At 42.7% G+C, this 25,408-nt stretch overlaps 1 protein-coding gene across 2 annotated transcripts in view; it reads right to left on the bottom strand.

The window, feature by feature from the left end:
- Positions 1–5,632: 5,632 nt before the first annotated feature.
- PLCL2 (phospholipase C like 2) overlaps positions 5,633–25,408 on the bottom strand; it is a 188,510-nt gene continuing 168,734 nt past the window's right edge. Inside the window, exon 6 of one of the 2 annotated variants that reach the window (XM_032408762.1) lies at positions 5,633–10,529. In XM_032408762.1, coding sequence (XP_032264653.1) covers positions 10,350–10,529 — 180 coding nt within the window. In that variant the 3' untranslated portion in view covers positions 5,633–10,349. The remainder of the gene's footprint in view (positions 10,530–25,408) is intronic. The other variant, XM_032408763.1, reaches the window with a different exon arrangement.

Genomic DNA, 25,408 nt, shown 5'->3' with positions numbered 1-25,408 from the left:
AAAAAAAAAAAAAAGAAGATAGTAGGGAGGGAAAAATGAAGGGGGGTAAATCGGAGGGGGAGACGAACCATGAGAGACTATGGACTCTGAGAAACAAACTGAGGCTTCTAGAGGGGAGGGGGGTGGGGGGATGGGTTAGCCTGGTGATGGGTATTAAAGAGAGCATGTATTGAATGGAGCACTGGGTGTTATATGCGAACAATGAATCATAGAACACTACATCAAAAACTAATGATGTAATGTATGGTGATTAACATAACATAATAAAATAAAATTTAAAAAATAAAAAAAAACATCAACTTCATTGAAATATAACTTATATACAAGAAAATATTCAGATTTCAAATATACAACTCAATGAGTTTTGAGAAACCTCTGGTACGTTGTAATGAAGACCAGTGTAACTGCAATCGATCTAGAGGTAGATTCATAACCACGTCATATCAGAATCCCTCTAGTACTTCCCTTTGAGGGCAAAGCCCTCCACAACCTTCTATTGCAGAGTCCTAGCTTCTGCTGTTCTCGAGCTCCTTATGAATGGACGCATACAGAGGCACTCCTCAGTGTCTGGATTTATTCACTCAGCAGGAGGTTCTTTACAGTGATCCATGTTTGTGGCGGGCACCAGCAGTCTGTTCTCTAGAGTTGAGAAGTATTAAATCTCATGAATATAGCACAATTTTGTTTATCCATCTTCTTGCTGGTGATCATTTGGGTAGTTTAAAGTTTTTGAACATGGGCGCCTGGGTGGCTCAGTTGGTTAAGCGACTGCCTTCGGCTCAGGTCATGATCCTGGAGTCCCTGGATCGAGTCCCGCATCGGGCTCCCTGCTCGGCAGGGAGCCTGCTTCTCCCTCTGACCCTCCCCCCTCTCATGTGCTCTCTCTCTCTCTCATTCTCTCTGTCTCAAATAAATAAATAAAATCTTTAAAAAAAAAAAAAAAAGAAATGGCATTTCCTAAAAAAAAAAAAAAAATTAAAGTTTTTGAACATTATGAGTAAAGCTGTTGTCAACAATCATACAAATCTCACAGAGGATATAAGTTTTTATTTCTATGCAGAAACTCTAGGATTGGAATTGCTGGTTCATAAATTAAGTATAATTTTAACTATATCAAATGTCCACCTGTTTTCCAAAATAGGTGCACCATTTTACATTTCAACAATAATGTATGAGAATTAGAGTTGTTCCATATTCTCACCAACATACAGTATTGCCAATATTTTTAATTTTAGCCATTATAGTTGGTGTGTTGTGGTATCTCATTGTGGTTTTCATTTGCATTTCCCTAACGACTAATGACACTGAATATCTTTTCGTGAGCTTTTTGGCCATTATATTTTCTTTTGTCAATATTCTTTTATCCATGACTTTTATTATATTGCTTGCTTTTTGACTACTGAGTTGTTAAGAGTTCTTTACATATTCTGGATACAAGTTCTTCATCAAATATAGTGTTGCAAATATTTATCCCAGCTTGACTTTTAATTCTCTCAACAGCATCTCAAAAAAAAACAAAAACAAAAACCAGAAGCTAATTTTAAAGTCAGATTTATCGAATTTTTGTATTTGATTTTGCCAGTTGTGTTCTTTTTGCCCCATCTATGTATCTTTTTCCCCTTTTTCTTCTTTTTCTTTTGAGTATTTATTATTCTAGTTCACCTCATTTGTTGAATTATGAGCTATAGCTCTGTTTTGTTATTCTGGTGGTTTCCTAGTGGTTATAGCATACGTCTTTACTCACAACACTAAACTTTGAAGTGATGTCATATCACTTCACACAAAGCCTGAGAACCTCACAGTAATATACTTCTATTTCTCACCTCGAGGATCTTGTGCTCGTGTTGTTATACATTTTACATTCACATAAGCTGCAACATTATTTTTGGAACAGTAGATGATCTTCTTAAAGAGATTTGTAATAAGAAAAAAACCTTATCTATTTATATATGCAGTTACCATTTCCCAAACTCTTCATTCCTTTGTGCAGATCCATATTTCCATCTGCCATCACTTCCTTCTTCCTGAGGACTTTCTAAAAATGTGATGTCTTGGGGCACCTAAGTGGCTCAGTCAGTTGGGCATCCTACTCTTGATTTCAGCTCAGGTCATGATCTCAGGGTCAGGGGATCGAGCCCCGCATCGGGCTCCCCACTCAGTGCTGAGTCTGCTGGAGATTCTCTCCCTCCCTCTGCCCCTCTCCCTCCCCCTGCTCTCTCTCTCTCTCCCCCTCTCTCTCTCAAATAAATAAATAAATAAATAAATAAATAAATAAATAAATAATCTTTAAAAAAAAGTGATATCTCGTAGTGTGGGTCTGTTGGTAATGAATTGTTTTAGCTTTTGTACACATGAAAAAAGTTTTATTTTGCCTTTTTTGGAAGATATTTTTGCCAGGCATAGAAATCGAGGGAGCCGGCTGCTTCTCTGTCAGGCAGTCCTTTACAGATGTTGCTCCCCTAACTTCTCATTTGCACTGCTGCCTCCTGCAACACCTGCTGTCCCCCTCATTTTTGTTCTTCTCTGTATTAAGTCTTTTCCTCTCCGGTTGCTTTTAAGGTTTTCCCCTTTATCACCGTGGGCTTCGAGCAATCTGATTCTGGTGTGCCATAGTGTAGTTTTCTTCATGTGTCTTGTGCTTGGGGTTTGTTGAGATTCCTGCATCTGTGGGCTTAAAGCACTTGTCAATTGTACACGAAGTTTGACCCTTATATTTTCAGTGTCGTTTTTTGTCCTTCCCACTTTCTCCTCGCCTTTGGGCACTCCCCAGTGACACACATATTAAGCCACCTGAAGCTGTCCCACAGCTCGCAGATGCTCTGTTCATTTGCTTTGTTTTGCTTTGCTTTCTTTTTTTTTTCTTCCATGTATTTTATATTGGAGAGTTTTTATTATGATGTTTCTAAGTGCACTATTTTTTTTCTTTTGCAAAGTCTAATCTGCCATTAATCCCATCCATTGTCACTTTCATTCACACATTGATGTTTCCATCTCTAGAAGTCCAATCTTGGTCTTTTCTCTATCATCCATGCAACTGCTTGATTTTTTGAACATAAGGAATACAGCTGATATAAGTGTTTTAATACTTTTTTCTGCTTATTTTAACATCTGTGTCAGTTCTGGGTTGGTTTTCGTTCACGGATTTTTCTCCTCATATAGGTCATAATTTTCTGCTTCTTTGCATGCCATGTAACTCTTCTGAGTAGCAGATGTTGCAAATTTTACCTTTTGGGGTCTAGTACACAACACACACACACACACATCTATGCATACAATACATAATTACAAAAAATACAAATACATATACAATACATAATACATAAATATACAGATATACATTTATATGTGTGGTATTAAATTTCATGGGAGAGAATGATTGTGAAAAAATGTCTAAAATGACTCGTTTGGGGGTTGATAACCTTTAAAGGTTGAGAAATGCTGTCGTAATGACTGAGTGGTTCTCCTGCCTCGGGGAGCGTTCTCGTTTGTGCTAATAGGCACCGTGCTGAACACGATCATCTGCAGGTCTCTGTTCTCTGTCTGTGCAGCTCTCCCCCTCCAGCACCTTGTCCCACAAACTCTAGCCAGCTTGAACTCCTGGGTCTCTCAGCTCCCCTTCCTGGACTTGGGGGCGAGGGGAGAGCGGCTCCTAGGCCCTGCCTCACTTCCTGTCCTGGCACAAGGCCTGCAAGTTCTCTCAAGGTAATCACAAGGCCCAGCTCGTCTGCTCCCTTTCTCTAAGGGATCACTGTCTTTCTGTGCTTGAGGTCCAGTGTCTTGAAAACCATTGTTTTCTGGGTCTGTGTTGTTTTATGCAGGAAGGCAGATCTGTTCCCCATTCCTCTGTCTTGGCTGGTAGCAGGAGTTGGTTCCATTCACCTTGAACGGTACAGGCTTGGTGGCCTGGGAGCCCAGCTGTCTCCTTCTAGGAAGGTTGAGTCACACTATTTCATAATAAATTAATTCTTATGAAATTATAATGTTATAAAGGCTGGTTATTTAATCTCAGAACCAATCTGAAAGAAAGCATGAGAAGGTTATAGTTCCAGGATAGAATATAATGCTATCCAGAGACCTTGCCAATGGGACAAGTAGCGATGTGCTGGGTGGCAGCTCTGAGTGCAGGTGTCGTGGAGGGAAACAGGGGAGAACTCTAATATCCTGACCTACCATGGTGGTGGATCAAAGTATGATAGTCAGTCTCAACACTTTATACTGTATCGAGAAACAGTATAAAGTATACTACTAAAAGCTCTCATGATAAACCAACAGCACTAAAACTAAAATGTTCCTAGCAGGGCTTGGGAATGAAGGGAGGGCAAAGAGAAGCAGTGAAGTTAGCTGTATTTTTCATTTTCCTTTGTGTGAAGTCACAGATCTTTTAAAGTCAATAAAGCAAAGCAGAGTGATGAGCATAATCTCTATAGCCACTCTGTCCATTATGGTAGCCGCTAGCCACAGGTAGCAATGGAATGACTGAAATGTGGCTAGGGTGACTGAGGAACCAATTTTTTTTATTTCATTGAGTTTTTATTAATTTAAATTTAAATTTATAGCCACATGTGGCTAATGGCTATTGCATTAGATAGCACAGATATAGATGTTTCCATCATCATAGAAAGTTCTTTGGATAGCATTGGTCTAGAGTTTGGGAGACAATTACCAGAAGAATCAAAACCAGAAATGATTAAGCATGACAAGTGCTTGGCACTGAGGTTAGGGGGACATGCAAGGAGGGTTTTACTCTTCATATTATACTTATTGAATGCTTTGAATATTCATTATCTATATCATATTTTACTGTGTCCAGAATGCTCATCTCAACCTATAATCAATCTCAATGGCCACAACAATCCATTCCCAAAGAATTTTTGTGATTTTTGGCTTAGAGTAAAAAATCATTTTATTTTTATTTTTTTAAAGATATTATTTATTTGTCAGAAAGAGAGAGAAGAAGAGAGAGAGAGAGCACAAGCAGGGGGAGAAGCAGGCAGAGGGAGAAGCAGGCTCCCCACTGAGTAAGGAGCCTGATACAGGACTCGATCGCAGGACCCTGGAATCATGACCCGAGCCAAAGGCAGACACTCAACTGACTGAGCCACCCAGGTGTCCCTAAAAAATCTTTTTAGAGGGAAGACATTTGTTCTTATAAATTCTAGTGGTCATATTTCACATAAGTTGTTAATTTCTTTTCTACCTCATATTTGTGGCTTTGATAAAATGCAAAATTATTGTAGTTCACAAAATCGAATTGCTATTCATCACTCTCCAGGCCATAGCTTTACTTCTTAAATACTCAATTCTACAATTTCTGTGATCCTTAAAGTTCTATCTTTTCTCGATAGCAAAAGCGGGAACTTATGTTGTTGGTGACATCCGAACATCCCCATGTAAGGAGGAACTGGCCAAACCATTTCCCATGGGGAGCAGGAGATGGGCAGTGTGAGGGACATGGGCACTTTTAAATTTACATTCTTTAGCATTTGACCTTTTTGGTAACAAGGAGCATATATTTCTTTTGTAATTAAATAAAACCAATAAAAGGTGGATTAAATATAATAAAGCTAAATGTTTGGCACCAGCTTTTTAGGAAAACAAGACCAAAATCCCTGACAAGGCCTCCAGAGCCCTTCATGATGGGCTCCATCCAGCACCCTCACCACTCATTCCCCACTCATTGTCTGCACCCCGGTCTCACTCTGCTTCTTTGAGCCCTCAAGCATGCCACCCTCCCTCCTATCACTGGCTTTTGCAACATGCTGGGTTCCCTGCCTAAATTGCCTGAAGTGCTTCACCCTCCCCTGACCATTTTTGCCTTCGGGTCTCAGCTAAAGTACCACTTTCTCAGGGAATCTTCTGTGGTAGCTTGTGTCTTCCAAAGGTGGTCTTAATATGTCCTATCCCATATCCTCTTCTGCAACGTGACCTTGCCACTCCTCTCTCAAGAGAGGGAGTTGATTTCTCCACCCCCTTGAACCTGGGCAGACTTAAGTGACATACTTGAACAACAGAATATAGCAGAATGCTGTAGCCTCAGAAGGATAGGCTCCAGAAGTCTCAAGAAGACCTGCAGCTTCCATGCGGGTTTTCTGGAACGCTCACTCTTGGAACCCAGTGCCCTGCTATAGTAAGTCCAAGTCACATGGAGAGACCACATGCAGACGCCCTCATTGACAGCCCGGTCCAGTGCCCTGCCAAGACCCTGTGAGGCAGCCATCTTGCATGGGTAGCCATTCCGGTGACTGTGGCCCCAGCTGACATCTGCTAGCAACTGCATGATAGACCCCAAGCAAGAACCACTGAAGTGAGCCCAGCCAACGCACAGAACCACAAAAGATATAATGACTGTTTTAAGTTCTGAGGGTTGTGTTTCAGAGCAATAGATATTCAGTCCATCTTCTCAAGAGGGTGAGGCCCCTGTTTATACTCTCATGGCCCCGCCTTTCAAGAATAACTAATGGTAATAATACAAGTCCACTGTGAGCCAGGCACCTTATAAACACCATCTTATTCAGTCCTCACAAGAATCCTGTGCAGGAAAGCAGAATTTTTTTTCAGTCTTTGAGTTACAGAAGCAAGGAAGGTTGAGAACACTTCCCCTCAGTACTCAGCTAGGATGTGAGCCCAGGGTGCCCCTTCATTGCCCTCAACAGGGTTCTAATTATATCTTTGTAATTATTTGGATTAATGTCTCCTGCTCCTCAAAACCAAATTGTGAGCTCCACAGGGGTTGGAACCATGTCTGCTTTTTTTCATGGTGATCCCTAGTGTCTAAAATGTGCTCAATAAAATCAGACTGAGTAAATCTCAGTGGCTTCTAGGGAGCTCATGTTCAGTGTGAAAGAGGAATAAAATGTCAATTACCTCATTATTCTTTATGACATAGTACCCACCTTGTAGTTTAGAGGAGAAATATATATTTGGAATTCAGAAGAGTATAGATATAATGCTTGGGGACACAGACTTCAGAGCAGGCAGATCTGGGTTCAAATCCTGACTTGAGCAGTCTGTGACCTTGGCTAAAGTCATCATTTCTTCACCTATAATATTGGATAAATTCCTTGCGGTTGTTGAGAGGATGAAATGACATATGCAAAGTCCCCAAACACAGCCATTGGCACACCACCCCAACAAAGGGTCTCACTGTCAAACATAACAAATAGAAAACTCTTCCAACTTGTGGTAGGTGTTAGGTCTGCTCAGATCAAATCCTAGCTCAGGCATGACCACCTACTGAAAATGGTAGAGAGAAATTGAGCCTGGGTTTTCTCACTCAGTGGGTGATGCTCAGGGGAGCGATGCTGTTGACTAGGTTCAAATTTGCATTCTTTGTTTCAACCCTTGATTAAAGATTCAATGCAAAGTATTCAATATATCAAATGAGGCCACATGATAAAGACTGCAAGCCAGACGACTCTCCCCAGCCAGGGCTCAATGGCCCCACCTCCACGCAGGTGGAGAGCATCCTCCCTAGGATGCAGGCCACCCAGCTGGGGAGGGACTCTACCCGGGTCCAGACTCCCAGGCCACGTGCACCCTGAGATGGAGGGGGTGAGCATTTGGGGCTTAGAGGCTTTCTTTCCCACTGTTCAGAAGCTGTAGCTGCTGAAAGCAGAGAAGAGACCAACACTTGCAACGGCTCAAGTAACAGAGGATCCATTGGACAAGCAGATGCCTCGGGATCTACTCCGTGGACAGGTACTCCACGCAGCTGCTGGGAACCTGGCACTCCACTCTGCTTGCCTGTTGCCTGTGGGATGTCTCATTTCCCAATGAACTGACCAGGCATTTGCCATAGTCTGTGCATCAGGGGATGACACACAGCCTGTGTGGACAGTGTGAGTAATGTAGGCATTAGTCAAACTAAAGGGCATTATTTGTATTTACAATAAGAGACTTATGGGGAGATCCCCTCATTTAAGGAATGTAGATGACAGAGGGGAGCCAGCATGTCACCCCAATGTCACCACAATTTATGAACTCAGGAGCATGACACACTTTTGTTTGACCAGTGGGGTTAGAATAAGGCCCCCACAAGTTCAATTCAGAGCAGGCCAGTTAGTCCTTTATAAAACTGCTTACAAAGATCATAAATCATAACCTTGGCCCTTGGCCATGTGACAAACGGTTCCCTTTTCAGTCTGAATGCGGGACGGAAGACCGTAAGTAGCTCAGTTAGCCATGAACGCGTGCTCCCAATTGAAGCCGCCATCTTGACCGAAGTGGGAGGGCCTCACTGGGCAGGGGCTAGGCAGACAGGAGGAACAGGGCAGCTTTGGGAGCAACTCCTAAACAAGTGTGCAACCTTTTTCCCATCACATGGCCACTTCCTTTAAAAAGATGGATCAAAAGAAGGCTGATCTTTTTCTTAATCAAGGGAAGGTGGGGTAAATCCGGGGCTAGGTGCAGCGCCAACCCTGCGCCATCAGACTTTGTGACACGGGGCAGTGCATTGTATCATTCTTGTCTGCAACTCCTGCATCTGGGAAACAGTGTCAGACACAATCATCTCAGACTCCTTCGGTCCTAAAGTTGTTGACTCTGCACCTGGCAGAGCTACAGCAAATCACAGGTGCCTTGCTCTCACTCATTCAAGTCACGTCTTCCATTAACGCCCGCCATGGCTATAAATGTAGCATTTGTTCCAATTTTGTTATATTTTAAGAGCATTTTTTTTTTATTACTTCTGGATTTCACTTTAAGTGGAATATTGCTATTTACTTGCCAGCTAAGTTCAAGGATTGCTAACATTAGTCTAAATTATACATTGTTTTATTTCTCATTCTATGAAACTACTTTTAATTCTTCGCTCTTTTCCCTTTCCTTTTCCTCTACCTCAGGGTAGAGTTCCTCTCTGAGCTAAGAGCCAAAGCTACCGGCTGGCTGTTTGCTGGTGTGTGCAGGGAACCGTGCTATTATTCGAGTAACAGATAGGTTTAATTTTCTAACTGGAATTATATCTAGCCGAGAGCCAGTGGAGATGCATACCTTAACTTAGGCACGCTATTAGAATGCAAATGACAAGAACGGAGCAGAGAAAGTGTTTTTAAAGAGGATATTTAGGAGTCTGGGCAGAAATAAATTAAACGTATCAGCCTGAGCATCTTCCTAACAGTGAGGACGTAGCAGATTCCTCATAATTAATCTGGCTCCCAGACCTGAACCACCGAAAAGAAAATGCGCAAATCAAGAAGGGTTGCTGAAGATTTAGGTAGCTTTTACTCTTCCAAAATCTGAAAGCAAGTTGGGTTTGGGAGCAGCGGTAATTAGGCTGCAGTGTCCGGTTATCTTTTCAAAAACAGCACAGTGTCACTCAGTTAGAAAACAAAGGCTTGGCTTAAAATCCCACCTGGCCCAGGGCAGCTCCAAGTGCCCCTGCCCCTCTCACTGCCTCTGGGGTCCTCTCCACATGGTTGCGGGCACTGTTTCCAGGACAGTGTGAACCACTGAAGCGGAGGGAGGGGGCCGGGTTCGCGGTACCAGCAGTCAGCTGCCCTGGGGCAGAGTCGTGAACACTTTCCTTGAGGCAAATCTGTTAATGCCACACAAGCAATTCACTCGTGACAAAGCTGTTTAACAACTGGCTACTCTGGAGTGTAGAATATTTTTCACTAGAAATTTTGAAAGTTAAACTTTCATGAAATGCAGGTACTGCTATTGGAGAAATATCATAAAACATCTCTTTAATGTGAACACTACTTCATACAATGAAAAACTATTTACAGTGTGTTGCTTCCAGACAGGTTGCCGTTCCATCGCATGGCTACCCAGCGTGCGTCTTCAGCCGGGGAGCTTCAGTCCTGTATGTTCTCCTTGTACTCGATGGCTCTCCAGGGCCCCTGCGGACTCGGGGCATCTGTCCACTTACATTCTCCCTAGTAATTATGGCTCAGCAGGCATGCCACCAAAATCATCTATAACCCAGAGACTCTGGCAATCATCTATGAACAAAATGCGTAGATTAGGTTTCTCTCCAATAAATACTACTTTTGACAATACAATCCATTTCTGTCTCAAGAAATTGTTTTCAGCCAGGGAAAACATTTTTTTTTTCCCTCATGGAACTAGAGCGAATAGTCTTGTTGTTCACACTGGAACTGTTAGGATGTCTTTGTATACAAATATAGCATATTTTGGCCAGGAATATAATTTCTTGTTAAAGAGTTTATTTGCCTTCACACGCAGAATTGCTACATACATTCACAGTTTTAATAGACTGTAATTAGCTATTCCAGTTGTGCTTTAAAATCCCAAGTATTATTTTCATTAGTGAGTGCAAAGCAAATGTCCCATTTGACTACAATTGGTCCTAGAGTTATAAACTCCATAATGGTTTCTAGAAAATTCCTTCAATCTCCAGTTTCATCATTTGCTTTTTCAGGTATGACTTCCAGGCTCCGGCGCGGCTTCTGAACGTCGGCATTTTCTGTGCCTGGTTTATTCAGCCCACATGAAAGAGCAGCATAATGGATTTGTTTCAGGTTCTCCAAAGTCTCGTTCTTAGCGTATTTCAAAAGATCCGCTTGTCCCTGTAACAAGACACGCAATTAAATGTTAGGTGTGATAGGACCTCTTGCTGCAGTCTGACATTATAGGTCTTCCACTGAAACAGAGATATTGTGATGCTGCAAGAGGACATATATATTATGAGATACTGGCTCTGCATCCGAATAGGTCAATTTTAATAAAGAAAAGTTTGTTTTCCCAGTTTTCCACACCAAACTCCACGAGTGTGCTGCCTCTTCAGTCCTTTCTATTTATCAACCTGAACAGAATTCTGTGTGCGTGGTCCACTGCTGTCTACCCTGGTTAGAATTATATCTTTTGCTAAATTGTTTGGCCCATCTTGGTTTTTCCCTTTTAAGATTTGCTTTATTTTTGGCTTTTCATTCTGAAATAAGTATAAATTCATAGAAGGACACAAATATAGTACAGAGAGGTCTTATATACTTTTTCCCGAATTTCTCCCAACGGTTCCATCTTACCTAACTATAGTCCAAGATCCAAACCAGGCAGCTGACACAGGTGCAAGGCATGTGTACAGCTCTGCGTCACTTCCCCGTCACTACGTGGGGGATTCACGTAACCACCACTGCAGCCAACACACAGAGCTAATCTGCCGCCACAAAGGTCTCCCCAGTACCATGACGCCATAGTCACACCCATCTCCATTCCCCCCACCATCCCTAGCCCCGTGACCACCCTGAGTCTGTTCTCCATTTATAAAGATGTGCTTTGGAGGCAAGCTTTGGCAGACAGGCACACAGCAGGTTTTCACTGACTATTTGCTAGAGAAGGAAGGAAGGAAGGGATTCTTTGCTTTGGATAAACTTTCTTAGCCAAATTTTAATTTCTTTTATAGGGTGTGGCCATCAATTTGACATATATGCAGTCTCACCACATACAGGTCAAAACACAACGGGATAGACCGAAGCACAGTCACTGGGAGTCTGTCAGCCTCATCACTCTTGACATTTTGACCAGAGCATTCTTTTGCGGGGGGGGGGGGGGGGGGGGGGGGCCTCTGTCTTAGGCTGGTTAGCAGCGTCCCTGGCTTTTATCCACTAGAGACCAGTAGCACACCCTCAGCTGTGACAACCCAAATGTCTGCGGATGTTGTCAAATATCCCTGGGGGTTGAAACTGCCCATATATCAGCCAATCATTAAGATTACTGGTTAGGAGAAATGATGTGGTGCTCCACTGGAAATTCCAACTTTCCTACTTTGGTCTTTTGTTCTGTTTTTCCTTCCTACCTTTAATCGCCTTCCATTAATAGTCTTTCTACTTATTCTATTACCTTCTCTTCTTCTTTTTCTTGTTTGCTATTTTTTTTTCCTCCCCTCAGGCTCTAAATTTATTCTATTATTCTCTTTATCATCCTTCCATAGTTTGGCTTTTTCTTTGTCATACTTATGTTCTTGGTACTATCCCTTCTTCCTCCCTTTCTGTTTTTTTTTTTTAACTGACTCCCAATGTGCATCTCCATTAAAGTACTCCCATACAACAAAAGCTGGGGGCCAGCTGCCAAGGGTAACAGGTAAGGAATTAGCTTGGCAGCAACTGGACTATAATCAAATCTCAGTCTCTGGTGAGACCAAATTGCAATGTAATTTTAAGCTACTCGGAGGCCAGAATCCACAGAATGGTTTGCTGTTTACCACTTACTGTTCATGATTTTCCTGCTTTACAAAGACCTTTAATTAGTAACTATAAATAGATGTTCCACTGCTTAGTTTAATTGAAGGAACTTCATTTTTTATTCATTCTTACTAGACACTGGATTCATATACTGAGATATTACAAGCAGTAAGGTCTTTGCATATAATATAGCATATTGTGCCTAAAATATAATTTCTTGTTAAAGAGTTTATTTGCCCTCACATGTGGGATTGCTACATACACTTATGGATAATAGATTGTAACTAGATATTCCATTTGTGCTTTGAAGTTCCAAACATTGCTTTTTAAAATTAATAACTTTATTTTTTAGAGCAGTTCTAGGTTCACAGCAGAAGCGAGCAGTAAGTACAGAGGCAGCCCACATGCCCCCATCCCCACAACAGGCACAACGGCCTCCACAACTGACACCCTGCCCCACCGTGGTACGTCCGTTCGTTGTAACCTATAAGCCTACACTGCACATGGTTACCACTCAAAGTCCGTAGTTTACATTACGGCTCACTCCTGGTGGTATACATTCTACAGGCTTGGACAAATGTCTAATGACCTGTATCCACCATTACAGTATCACAGAGTAGGTTTCACTGCCCTCAAAATCCTCTGTGCTCCACCTACTCATCCCTCCCTTCCCCCGAATCCCTGGCAACCACTGATCTTTTTACTAACTCAATAGTTTCACCTTTTCCAGAATGTCATATAGCATGTAGCCTTTTCAGATGGGCTTCTTTCCCTTAGTATTATTACGCATTTAACTTTCCTCCATGTCTTTTATGGCTTGATAGCTCATTTGTTTTTAATGCTGGATGTACCACAGGTTATTTACCCATTCACCTACTGAAGGACATCTCAGTTATGACCAAGTTTTGGCAATTATGAATACAGCTGCTATAAGCATCCATGTGCAGAATTTTGCATGGCGTAAGTCTTTGATTCATTTTGGTAGATACCGAAAGGAGTGTGACTGATGTATCATACAGTATGTTTAGTTTTGTAAGACCCTGCCATCCTGTCTTCCACCAGGGCTGGGCCACTTTGCATCCCACCAGCCATGAATGAGGGTTCCTGCTGCTCCACATCCTCACCAGCGTTTGGTACTGTTAGTGTTTTAGATTTTGGTCATTCTAATAGGCAAACCTTGATGTCTCATTTTTGTTTTAATTCACAATTTTCTAATATTTAACATTGAACAACTTTTCACATACCTACTTGCCATCTGCATATCTGCTTTGGTAAAGTGTCTGCTCAGGTCTTTTGTCCATTTTTAAATCAGATTGTTCATTTTCTTATTGTTGAATTTTAAGAGTTCTTTGTATATTCTGGGCAACAGCTGTTCATCAGATGTGTCTTTTACAAGTATTTTCTCCCGGTCTGTGGCTTGTCTTCTTGTTCTGTTGTCTTTTGCAGAGCAGAGATTTTTAATTTTAATAAAGTCTGGTCTTATGAATTCTTTCATTTATGGATTGTGCTGTTGGTGTTAGATTTAAAAAGTCATCACTGTACCCAAGGTCATCTAAGTTTTCTCCTATGTTATCTTCCAGGAGCTTTATAATAAGTTTCCATTTTACATTTATGTCTATAATCTGTTTTAACTTAATTTTTGTGCAGGTGTAAGTCTGTGTGTGTGTGTGTGTGTATATATATATATTTTTTTTTTTGCATGTGGATGTTCAGTGGTTTCAGCACCACTGTTTAAAAGAATATCTTTGTTCCATTGTATTGCCTTTGCCCCTCAGTCAAAAATCAGTTGACTGTATTTATGTGGGTCTATTTCTGAGCTCTCTATTCTGCTCTACTGATCTAATTGTCTATTCTTTCACCAATATCACACTGTCTTGATTTCTGGAGCCTTATAGTAAATCTCAAAGTAGTGTCAGTCCTCTGACTTTGTTCCTCTCCTTTAATACTATGTTGGTTATTCTGGGTCTTTTGCATCTCCATATAAACTTTAGAATCAACCTGTCAACATCCACAAAATTACCTGATGGAACTTTGATTGGGATTGTGTTGAATCTATAGCTCAAGTTGGAAAGAAATGACATCTTGAAAATATTGAGTCTTCTTAACCATGAATAGGAGATGTCTCTCCATTTTTTCATTTCTTCTTTGATATATTTCCTCAGAGTTTTGTAGTTTTCCTCATATAGACCTTGTACGTATTTTGTTAGATTTATACCTAAGTGTTTCATTTTTGGAGGTTCTAATATAACTGGCGTTACGTTTTTAATGTCAAATTACTCTTGTTCATTGTTATTATCTAGGAAAGTGATGGACTTCTATACACTAACCTTGTATCTTGCAACCTTGCTATCATTGTTTATTAGTTCCAGGAGTTTTTTGTCAATTCTTTTGGAATTTCTACATAGACAATCATGTCATCTGTGAACAAAGACAGTTTCACTTCTTCCTTCCCAATGTACACCTTTTATTTCTCTTTCTTGTCTTATTGCATTCGCTAGGACTTCTAGTACACCATTGAAAAACAGTGGAGTCGGGATATTCTTGCCTTGTTCCAGATCTTAGTGGGAAAGGTTTGAGGTCTCACAAGTATGATGTTAGTTATAGGTGTTTTTTAGATGTTCTTTATCAAGTTGAGGAAGTTCTTCTCTACTTCTAGTTTGCTGAGAGGTTTTTGTTTTGTTTTTTTTTAAATCATGAATGGGCATTGGATTTTGTCAAATGCTTTTTTTCCATCTATTCAGATGATCATGTGATTTTTCTTCTTTAGCCTGTTGATGTGATGGATTACATTAACTGATTTTCAATTGTTATACCAACCCTTCATACCTGGTATAAATCTCACTGGACATAGTGTATAATTCTTTTTATACATTGCTGGATTCAACTTTTTAATATTTTCTTGAGAATTTCTACATCTATGTTCATAAGAGATACTGATCTGTAGTTTTCTTTTCTTGTAATGTCTTTGTCTGGTTTTGGTATTAGGATAATGCTGGCCACATAGAAGGTATCAGAAAGTATTCCCTCTGCCTCTATTTTCTGGAAGAGATTGTAAGAAAAAACTGGTATGATTTTGTCCTTAAATGTTTGCTAGAATTCACCAGTCAACCCATGTGAACTGGTGCTTTCTGTTTTAAAAGGTTATAATAAGGCATGCCTGGGTGGCTCAGTCAGCTGGGCATCTGCCTTCGGCTCGGGTCTTGATCCCAGGTTCCTGGGATCGAGTCCTGTGTTGGGCTCCTTGCTCAGTGGGGAGTCTGCTTCTCCTTCTCCCTCTGCCTGCTGCTCTCCCTGCTTGTGCTCTCCCTCTCTCTCTCTGTCAAATAAATAAATAAAATCTTTTAAAAAAGGGTTATAATTGTTCATTCAATTTCTTTAATAGAAATAGGTCTATTCAAATTGTCTATTTCTTCCTGTGTGAGTTTTGGTAGATTGTGCCTTTCAAGACATTGGTCCATTTCATCTAAGTTATCAAATTTGTGGGAATAGAATTTTCATCAGATTATTTTATTGTCCTTTTAATACCCATGGGATCTGTAGTGATGTCCCTTCTTTCATTTCTGATATTAGTAATTTGTGTCCTCTTTTTGTTTTTCCTTCCTAGTTAGCTTGGCTAGAGACTCACTGATTTTAATGATATTTTCAAAGAGCCAGCTATTAGTCCTGTTGATTTTCTCTATCAATTTCCTGAGTTCAATTTCATTGATTTCTGCTCTCATATTTTTATTAATAAAAATTAGTGGGTCTACATTCAAAATGCTTACTTGGCATGTCCTCTTAGACTTCACATGTCCAAAACTGAGTTCCTGATATCCTACCAGTTTCTCTAACCAGCTCCTCTTAGGTTAAGACAACTCAGTTCTCGCAGTGACTTAGACCAAAGGCCCCGGTACCATCTTTGAGTCCTCTCCTTTTCCTGCATCTCTCACCCCACTTGTCAGCAGCCTCCATTGCCTCCATCATCAATACATATATACACATATACAGGTTCTCGGCACTTCTTCCCACCCTCATTGCCACCACTGCAGCCTGAACCACCATCACCTTTCTCTGAGTTTACGACAATGCCCTTCCAACTGGCCACCCTGCTTTTCTTTTCTCAACATGACAACCAGAGAGATACAATTACATGTAGTCAGAACACATCTCCCCCACCCTTTTGTGATTCCTCATATAACTCAGTGAGAGTCAGAGGCCTTTACCATAGCCCTATATGTCCTGCCCCTGAGCTGTCCTCACCCCCTTGATTGCCCCACCTTGTTCGCTCAGCCACTGTGATGCTGGGCCCTGAAGTGCTCCTCAGACACAGAAGATTCTCTCTGGCCCAGCCTCAAGGTGGTTCACTCAGCATTCCCTGTGCAGGGCAGGCCCTTGCCCAGAAAGGCACACAGTTTCCTCTCTCACCTCCTTTAGACCTTGACTCCCTGACCACCTTTCCAAAATGAAGACCACCACTTGTTGCTCACAGCCCTCCTTGTCCCTTCCTGGCCTTGCTTTCTCCAAATGCGTACCACCGTGTAACGTTCTCTGTTGTTGTTTACTGTCTGTCTCTCCCATTAAATGTGAGCTCCATGAGAACAGGGGTTTATTATGTCTTCAGACCACTGTTGAGCCCTCCCCCCTTCAGGCCTAGAACCGCACCGGGCATAGGACATGGGCTCAAGAAACAGCCTGAGTGAATATAATGAGAGTAAAATGTGAAAGTCACCTCTTTTACCTTCACAGCTGCCTCCCAAAGACATGCTGCACATTTTCCTCTGCATTTATATATATTATGAATAGGTATTTTATTTTAGTTTTACAGAAACGGAATCAAGCAAACTATCAGATTCTTCAGTTTTCTTTTTGTTCACCAAAAATCATGCCTTGGCAATCTTTCCATGTCAGCCTATACAGATCTGCCACAGGACAATGGGGCCTTTAAATACAAAAATCCCCAGATGGTATAGGATAATCAATGTGGTAATAACAGAATTCTTTATCTGGTTGAATCTTCTGTTTCCCAAGTTCAGACAGGTCATTACCGTATCTTGGACAGACAAGGCGTTCAGCCGCTAGCCCGGGGAGACACAAAGGACCCCCTACAGGCCCTAAACCTGGGCTGGGGAGCTGCTGAGCTTTATCCCCATTACTTATATTTTGTTCTGTGCATCTAAAACTGCATGTCTGACATGTCTCAGGATTGCGGCATCCAGCGGGAGTAAAGAACAATTCCCAAAGAGGTGATGATGGTGTTTGCTGTAGCAATGTTCACATCTCATTGCTTCAGAAGACTTCGAAAGAGCAAAGGCTATTTAAAACACTGCCACCCACTGACACAGGGTATCTGAAGACTCCGATGAAACTGGCTTTGCAATGTTTCCAGTTGAGAAACTCAAACCCTATTTGGTTTCACACATTCTGTTTTGAATTTCATAACTTATTCTATTTGGTTTTCATCATCAAAGAGTTATAACAACCTTAGGTCAAAATATTTAAGGTTCCTACTTAGACTCAGAACATAATCTTTAAAAGACAGAGCTAAGGGCAGGGCTGGATCCCAGCGGCTCTTGCTGAGAGTCTGCCCCGTGTCCCTTCTGGCCCTGCCGGTGGCTGCCTGAGGTCAGGTCGGAGGCTGGAGCAGCTGGGAAAGGAATGACGACGGCAGACACCAGACACCAGAGCCAGCGTCCCAGCCATCCTCAACCCTCGGCCAATCACCAGACTTTCTGTCTGACCACAAAACGTGTCCTAGCTTTGAATATATGTTAAAAATACTTCCAGGCACATCTGTTAGTGCTGCATAGTTTTTGAATCTAAAATTAACAATCACAATTCACTGCTTTTATTTAGGCCTAGAGCTAAAACAACAGGGATTCTATAGTTCAGTTATTTTTTTTTTTCAAAGCTTTTTCTATCCAACTATCTATTAGAGAAGACCAGAGTTGCCTTCTTACTGAGGTGAGTGAACCAGAATGGCCACAAAGACTCCCCCCGACCTCTGCCACCAAACCATGCAATGGCCACGTGGCTGAGAGCTGGAGCGGGCAAAGATGGCCACCTGCTGCTCCTGGGAGTTAGCAGACACGTTTCTTCCAAATTACAAGCAGTGGGAAGGAAGAGAAAAAAGAGGACACTCGTACCATTTTGGGAGTCTGAAGGAGGCATAAAAGTAGTCAAATACTTTTTAATTTAATGCAAATAAGAACGTAAGTTATCAGTATCTGGTTTGACCTCAGCATGTCCGGGGCCCACACTGACTTTTGGGTTGTTCTGGGGCTAAACTCCCCAACCCGAGAAGGCTCCCTTGGATGGTAATGGACTAGGCTGCCTCCTTCCTGCTTCCTTATCCACTCAGGAACACAGAGAGGAACACAGCAGCTTCTAGGTACCCTCACTGACACCTCCTGCTCCCTCAAGAGACGAAGCCAACTCTGGGACAAAGAGACGGGGGGCAGACACCTAGAGAGCACCAAGGCCCAGCAGGAAGATAGACTGCCACCCCGCATGAGCCTAGCACCAACCCGCGAGCTGGGCCCTTCCTCAGCAATTTGCAATGCACGTGCCCTTATTTTTCCTGTCACCCTGCAAGTCTTCAAGAGGTCTCCCGTCCCCTCCCTCATCATCACTCTTTGAAGACTGCATGGGGGTCTAGAGTGCTGCTGCCGCCTCTCACCGGAGCATCTTCTGCAACCCAAACCAGGGAATCGAAACTGCAAAACCCTAACACAATCTCATGACCAGGAAACATGACTGCTGTGTGCCAGGCACTGTATTAAGCCCTTCATAAAGATTATCTCATGAGAGTCTCTCAATTCTGCCAGAGGTACTCTTCCTATCCCCACTTTTACAGATGAGGAAACAGAGTTTAGAGAGATTAAGGGCTTTGCACAAGGCAGAGTCTACACAGCAAATTACACTTAAACACACACGACTTCTTCTCTGTGTGTTCTGTTTTCTTTTTAGATTAACTCAACCACTGGGCCCAAACAATAGAGCTGAGCCCCACATGTGACATGTGACGCTTTCAAGCAAGCCAAGTGGGACGTCTACCACCCTCTCTAATGTCCTCCGTATATCACCAACGGTGCAGACAATCCACTCTTCCTGGGCTTAAACACGAGCACAGAAATACAGGTTTCCCTCCATATTTGTTGAATGAGGAGGGAGTGAACACCACAATGGTGGGGCTGGGGGGATCTTGGCTCCTGGTTCTAAGCTGCCTCACTATACTCTGACAGCTCCCCGAGAGGCCTGTGCGGCCGGCGAAAGCTGCGGCACGTTCATCTGAGTTACAGAAGGCCTTCTTCCCACTGAAGTCTCAGGAAGCCTTACACTTGAAAAAAGATCCCCTGATCATCAGTCCCCTAAAGTTAGAGCAACAGAGCAGAGTGGCACGTGCTTCTCTATAGGACATTGAATTCATTTTAAGTGTTTCATGATTTTTTCTGTCCTTCTAGCTTCCATGACGTTCATTCGCATGTTGGAAGGGAGCGGAATGTGAACTGTCTATAACCTCATCTCTCTGCAGAGGAAGACTCTGCTGCGGACCCCCCAAAGGGCTTCCGGGTGCTGGCCAGGTGGATGAGGGGCTCTGAGAGTGTGAGAATAGCTCTGGAAACATGGCTCCTAACCCTTGGTTTCTCCCTTAATCCAAAGAGACGTGCCAGTTTTTTGATGCAGTGTCTGGATCACGCAGGCACGGTGGGTGGGTGGGCCCCGAGACCCCCCCTTGCACCTCGATCCCCTCGCCCCTGCCAATATTTTGGCTATTTCATCACCTTGATAGCTGTTCCTCAATTTCACAATGGTGGTGCTCAAAGGTTTATACAAAGTTTAATTTAAATTTCTAAATATAAGATGCAATTTAAATTCAGAATGGATGTCTCTCACCTCAGAAACAAGTTTACATTTCACTCAACAAAGATGGAGGGTGGGGGGCTCCCAGGAGCTCCCAGGCAGCACCGTGGAGGAGGTGTGGTGTCTGAGTTGGGCTCCGACAGACGGGCAGGAAAGGATTTCAGCAGGCCAAGGGGCTGTGGAGGACGCTGCCTTCCACACGTGACTCCATGACTCCAATAAATGATGCCTTTGGGGCTTAGCCATGGCTTAGTAGCATGATTTCTATACTAGAAAGCTTTCTGAGCTCCAACTGGGGTGACATCTCCCTCTGATAATGGGAATGGCCACGGGGAGGGCTAAATTTCACACTGGTGGTGAGCGCCAGCCCCCTGCCCTGGGAGAGGACCTCGCCTGACACAGAGCCGGTGGCCGGTGGCTCCGGTGGCAGAGCTGGGGTGAGGGTTACTGGAGGCTCCAGACAGTGGAAGTGAGCCAGGACTGAAGCGCAGAGACAGGAGGTCAAGAGAGGGCTCCAGGCAGCGGGACCAGGACCAGAGGGGAGGGTGGTGTGCCTGACGTGTAGAGAGAGTGAAGGGATGTTGAGGGATGAGCAGGGCCAGGATCATGAGCATGGAAGCTCCTGAAAACACTAGTAAAAACAGCATGCACAAGCACTTCCTTCGCACCGTTAATCTTTTAAGCACAACTTTTGCATAATCAAACATTAGCTGAAAGATCACAAATTCCACATTAGTGGGATCCAATGTCTGAGGTTTTATTGTGTTTTAAATGGGCCAGAAAGTACAGCCCGCCTAATGACAAACACTACTGTAGTCTGATTTTCTGAGCCGTGCTGAAGAGTCTTCACAGGCTAAATAGAGGAATGGCTTTCAGCCAATTATAGATTTTCAGGAAAACAGGCAACATAAAACATCTCCTATAATACGTAACATAACTAAAGGATACTACCATCAATAAAGAAAAAGAGTTGCACAAAGACCATCACAGTAATTTTCGGAAAAGAAACAAATGTTAGTCTTCAGGTCTTCAAGGTAAGTACTGCACCTCAGGTAAAAACAAAATCAAGATGAATGTCTTACCAGGTGCAAAGACCGTCTGGTTTAATTATTAATTTTTGGCAGAAGTCTCATGTTCCTAAAGAGAACAAATCTCTAATTGCTTTCAGGGTTTAGTTTTTAGTCTTGCTCCTGAGGGTGGGGCTGCAGAGAGCAGGGAGAGCCGGCTTGGCAGCAATTCGTGTGGAAAACATCTTGGATTGTAATAAGCTTCATTTGAGTTTAGGATATGACAGAGGTGCTAGAAAATCCAGCATAATTTTGGCCTGTATTAACAATAAGATAATTTTCAGACTATGAACAAAATCATACTGACGAGTCCTACACTGGGGTGGTTAGTGCACTGTGCATCCAAAGTATGAGGATAATTCTGGCCACCCCATCTTATGAAGGACACTGACAAACTAGAGCCATTAGAAGACCAAGGGACCCACCGGGGAGGGGACCAGATGCCATCGCATCCTGGAATCTGCATAGCTGAGCATGTCTGACCTGGACTGGGTAGGTCGAAGAGAAGATAATGATAGTGCTCAAAGGTATAAAGGGATGCTGAGGAAGAGGGAATAGAATAATTCTGGGCTGCTTTGAGGGTATTACTGTAACCAGTGGGAAGAAGTGAAGTTACAGAGAGGTCAATTCTATCTACTGTACGGCGGAACGTAACGAAAACTGCAGGACGGTGGGAGGCTGGCAATCTAGTGGAAGCAGCAGGAAGGTGGATGTGATGACCCCACGGTGTTGTGTGGCCAAGCCTCCACCCCTCTAAGGCAAAATGCTTCATTTGCAGGTTCTGCCACTGCAGGACGCTACCTGCAAGGACGGCTGCCCATAACTGCTTCCATCCCCGCCCAGGCGTGCCGCCCCACCCACTACCAGGTGGAGTCCACTTCCCCTCCCTTGACTCGGAGGGCGGCCTTGATTGGCTTTGGTCAGTTAAACATGGAGGAAGTGGTCTGACAAGCCAGGCAGCTTGGAATCTCACAGCCATATAAGGAAGCTGGGGCTGGACTACTGAATGATGACAGACCGCGTGGAGAGAAGAGAGAGAGAGAGAAGAGAGAGACCTGGACGTTCCAGCCATCCCTGGTGAGATGCCAGCCATGGGAGTGGAGCCTTCTTGGATATTCCAGGCCCAGCTGACCTCCCGGCTGAACCAAGCCTCACAGATGATCTGGTCAACTCCAGAGGGAGCAGAAAAACCACCCAGCTGAGCTCAGCTAGCCCACAGAATCACTAGTTTTGGCATGGTTTGTTACACAGCAACAGAGAACTGAGACAGCCAGTCAAGATGGCTGTATTTTGTATTTTGTGACAGGGCCTTTCTGGGCACAGTGGATTGAAGCAGGTAGAGAACCTGATCCAAGGAGAACTTAATACAAGAGGAGGCTTATAACTTTAGGATCGCTGGTCTGGATGTGAAATGAAAGGATAGGCGAGCCGATCAGATTTCCTCTCTTTGGAACTTGAACTAGGAAATACAAGTAGATTGAGGACTTGGAACAGAAACTTCTAAGGTATAGTCAGGGCCAAAGCAAGACAAGACCAAGTCACACAGCGGAAGAAACCACGAGTGAGCAGGAGGAGCTGTTGGCAGAGGGAGAAGGACAGAGAGATGACCACGGGCCCCCAGACAAGGGCTGCCCCAGGTGCTGCTGGGCTTCCTGACTGCTCTTCACTCCCGTGAGGCCAGACCCAGCTTCTGGTCTCAGGGCTCCCTGTCCTCTCGTGATCCCTTCCATGAGCCAGCATCGCTCGCCTCTCCTCTGCAAGCTAGCCTGCAGGAGTTCGGCTTCTTATCACCAAAAGGGACCAATTAAAACAGGGCTCTTCTACCATGAGATTCTACCATTTTGGGAATGGTAATAAATAGAAATAATAAAAATGATCACCAGTTCAGTGAATATTTTAGCAAATGGAAAATAAAGGGAGAGGAACATCTTGATTAAGCTGGTGGGTGGAAGATGTATTAACAGAATTTCCTTCCCACATTCCCAATGAAATGAGCAAAAAGTAAAATTGGCAAACACACACACATACACACAAACACAAGCAGCAAACAAACAAAAGGGTATGACACAATTTAATAAACTTCTAAAACTCACAGAATTCACAGTGGCAATTCATAAAAATCCTGAGAATTCTAAGAGCCAGTCAAATTGGAAAGATACAAACTGAGTGTCCTTCTCTTTTACTTCTGTTTGATGGAGCAGAACAGATGATGGGACAGAGGGTGGGATGAAAAAGTGACACAAGACAAGTGAAGAACAGGGCTGACACACAAGGAGAAGACTGGACATGATATATTAAACAATGATGTTCAGACAGTGCAACAACACAGTGAGCCCTGAGGGAAGAGATGCAAACGGGGGTCTGGCTCCCTATTTGCAGGGGTTCCAGGCTGTGGTGTGGGAAGGCAGAGCCCAAGCAGAGCCCAGCAGCCCCACTGAGCTGAGGAGACAGAGTTCGGAGTTCAGGGAGGCAAGGTGGCTAGGATGTGCGGGGCAAAGTGATGGGCCTCTTAAACAATCACTGTAAATATCTACGTCCAAGAAGATAAAGGATATGGTGAACATGAAGACAAGAGAAATGGGAAGCTGGGCAAGATTAATGGCAGAGTAGACACTTCAGGAGATACAGCAATATTGCTTGAAGATGCAGAACTAACAGAAACTATTAAAAAAGAAAGAAAGACCTAAAAAGAAATGAGTAGTGGGTCTGTCACTTCTGGGAAGATATCAAGCAGTATATATGTATAAATGGAGTTACAGAAGAAGGAGAGAAACAGTAAGACAGGAAAAAAGATTTAAAGAAAAACTGGCTAAAAATTTTCCAAATTTGATGGAAACTATAAATCCACATGTAGAAGAATCTCAATAAACCCTAAGCAGAAGAAGCATGAAGAAAACCAGACTAAGGCCCATCATAATTCGTTTAAAAAGCTAAAAAAAAAAAAAAAAAAAAAATCCAAACAAAAAGATGCTCTACCTCTATACCTTTCCTAGACTGGCTAAACTGACAATAGCAAGTGTTGTCATGGATGTGGAATAATCAGAACTCTCCTAACACTGCTGGGGGGAATACTACATGGGCCAGTTTGGAAAGTGGTTTGGCAATTTCTTATAAAGTCTGACATACACTTAACCATACGACCCAGCAACTGCACGCATAGGTATTTATCCAAGAAAATAAGCACATGTCTACACAAAGACCTGCATGGGAATGCTCGCTACAGCTTTATTCACAATAGCTAGAAACTGAAAACAACCCAAACGCCCAGCAACCAGGGAGTGTATGAACAAAGAGTCACACAGCCAGCAAACAGAATACTGTTCATCAATAAAAAGGAATGGATTGCTGAAACACACCTCAACCTGGATGAATATCCAAAGCATTATGCTAAATGAAAGAAGCTAAATGAATTGCTGAACAATCTTTACAGTGAGAGATCTTTATTTCCTGTAAAGAGATTCTTTTAGCTTCTTTATGGTTTACTTTTCTTCTGTTAAATTAAGGAAAACTTAGTACTTTTTTAAAAAAATTAAGAAGAGCAATTCTAGTAGGATTCTGTCTACTGGCATACCTTATTTCATAATATCTGAGACACCAGTTCTTGTCAGAGGTACCATTAAGAAAGAAAATCACTGCCAACTGAACTACGGTATAGTGCACAGATGCCATGGACTATAAGACACAGGCCAATTTCAAAGATGTGAAAAATAGAAAAAAGAAGTATGATTCAGAATCAATAAAATGTATCTCCATCCATCCATCCATCCGTCCATCTATCCATCCATCCATCCATCCATATACATCTAAAATGGTTCCTAAAATAAGGTCACGTACATTTAATAAGAGTTATTTCTCAGAGGATTTGAAGTCATTTTAAAACTTTTAAATCTTTTCTACATTAAAAAAGTCTCCTTATAATGAAGATGCATTTACAAAAACAAACGAATGATTTTTATTCAAAATAAAAAATGTCTGGAAGTAAATATGCCAACGTATCAACTGTAGATAACTCTGGATGTGGTATTCACAGCTGACATTTCTTCTTTGTTCATTTCTGTATTTTAAAGCAATTCTGAAAATTGCAAAACTAAACAAAGCAAGCAAAAATTCATAAAAACTGGGAAGCATGTCCATAGATGAAAGGAATTTATGGCAGGAGGCCTCCATGCCGGGTGACCAATCATCTCCTGGTTTGCCCAGGACTGTCCTGATTTTCACATGGGAAGCCCTATGTCCCGGGATGACTGGTCACCCTGCCTCCTTTACTGTTCAAATGAGTGGAGGAAGATACTTTTGATTTCATTCTAGGGCAGAGGTACTCCATTTTTTAGGGTACCTCAGAATCCCCCAAGGAACTTGTTA

The sequence above is a fragment of the Phoca vitulina genome, unplaced genomic scaffold (assembly GCF_004348235.1).
Source record: "Phoca vitulina isolate PV1807 unplaced genomic scaffold, GSC_HSeal_1.0 scaffold10, whole genome shotgun sequence".
Taxonomy (NCBI): domain Eukaryota; kingdom Metazoa; phylum Chordata; class Mammalia; order Carnivora; family Phocidae; genus Phoca; species Phoca vitulina.
The sequence above is the reverse complement of the archived record's forward strand: the minus strand, read 5'-3'. Positions and strand labels throughout refer to the sequence as shown.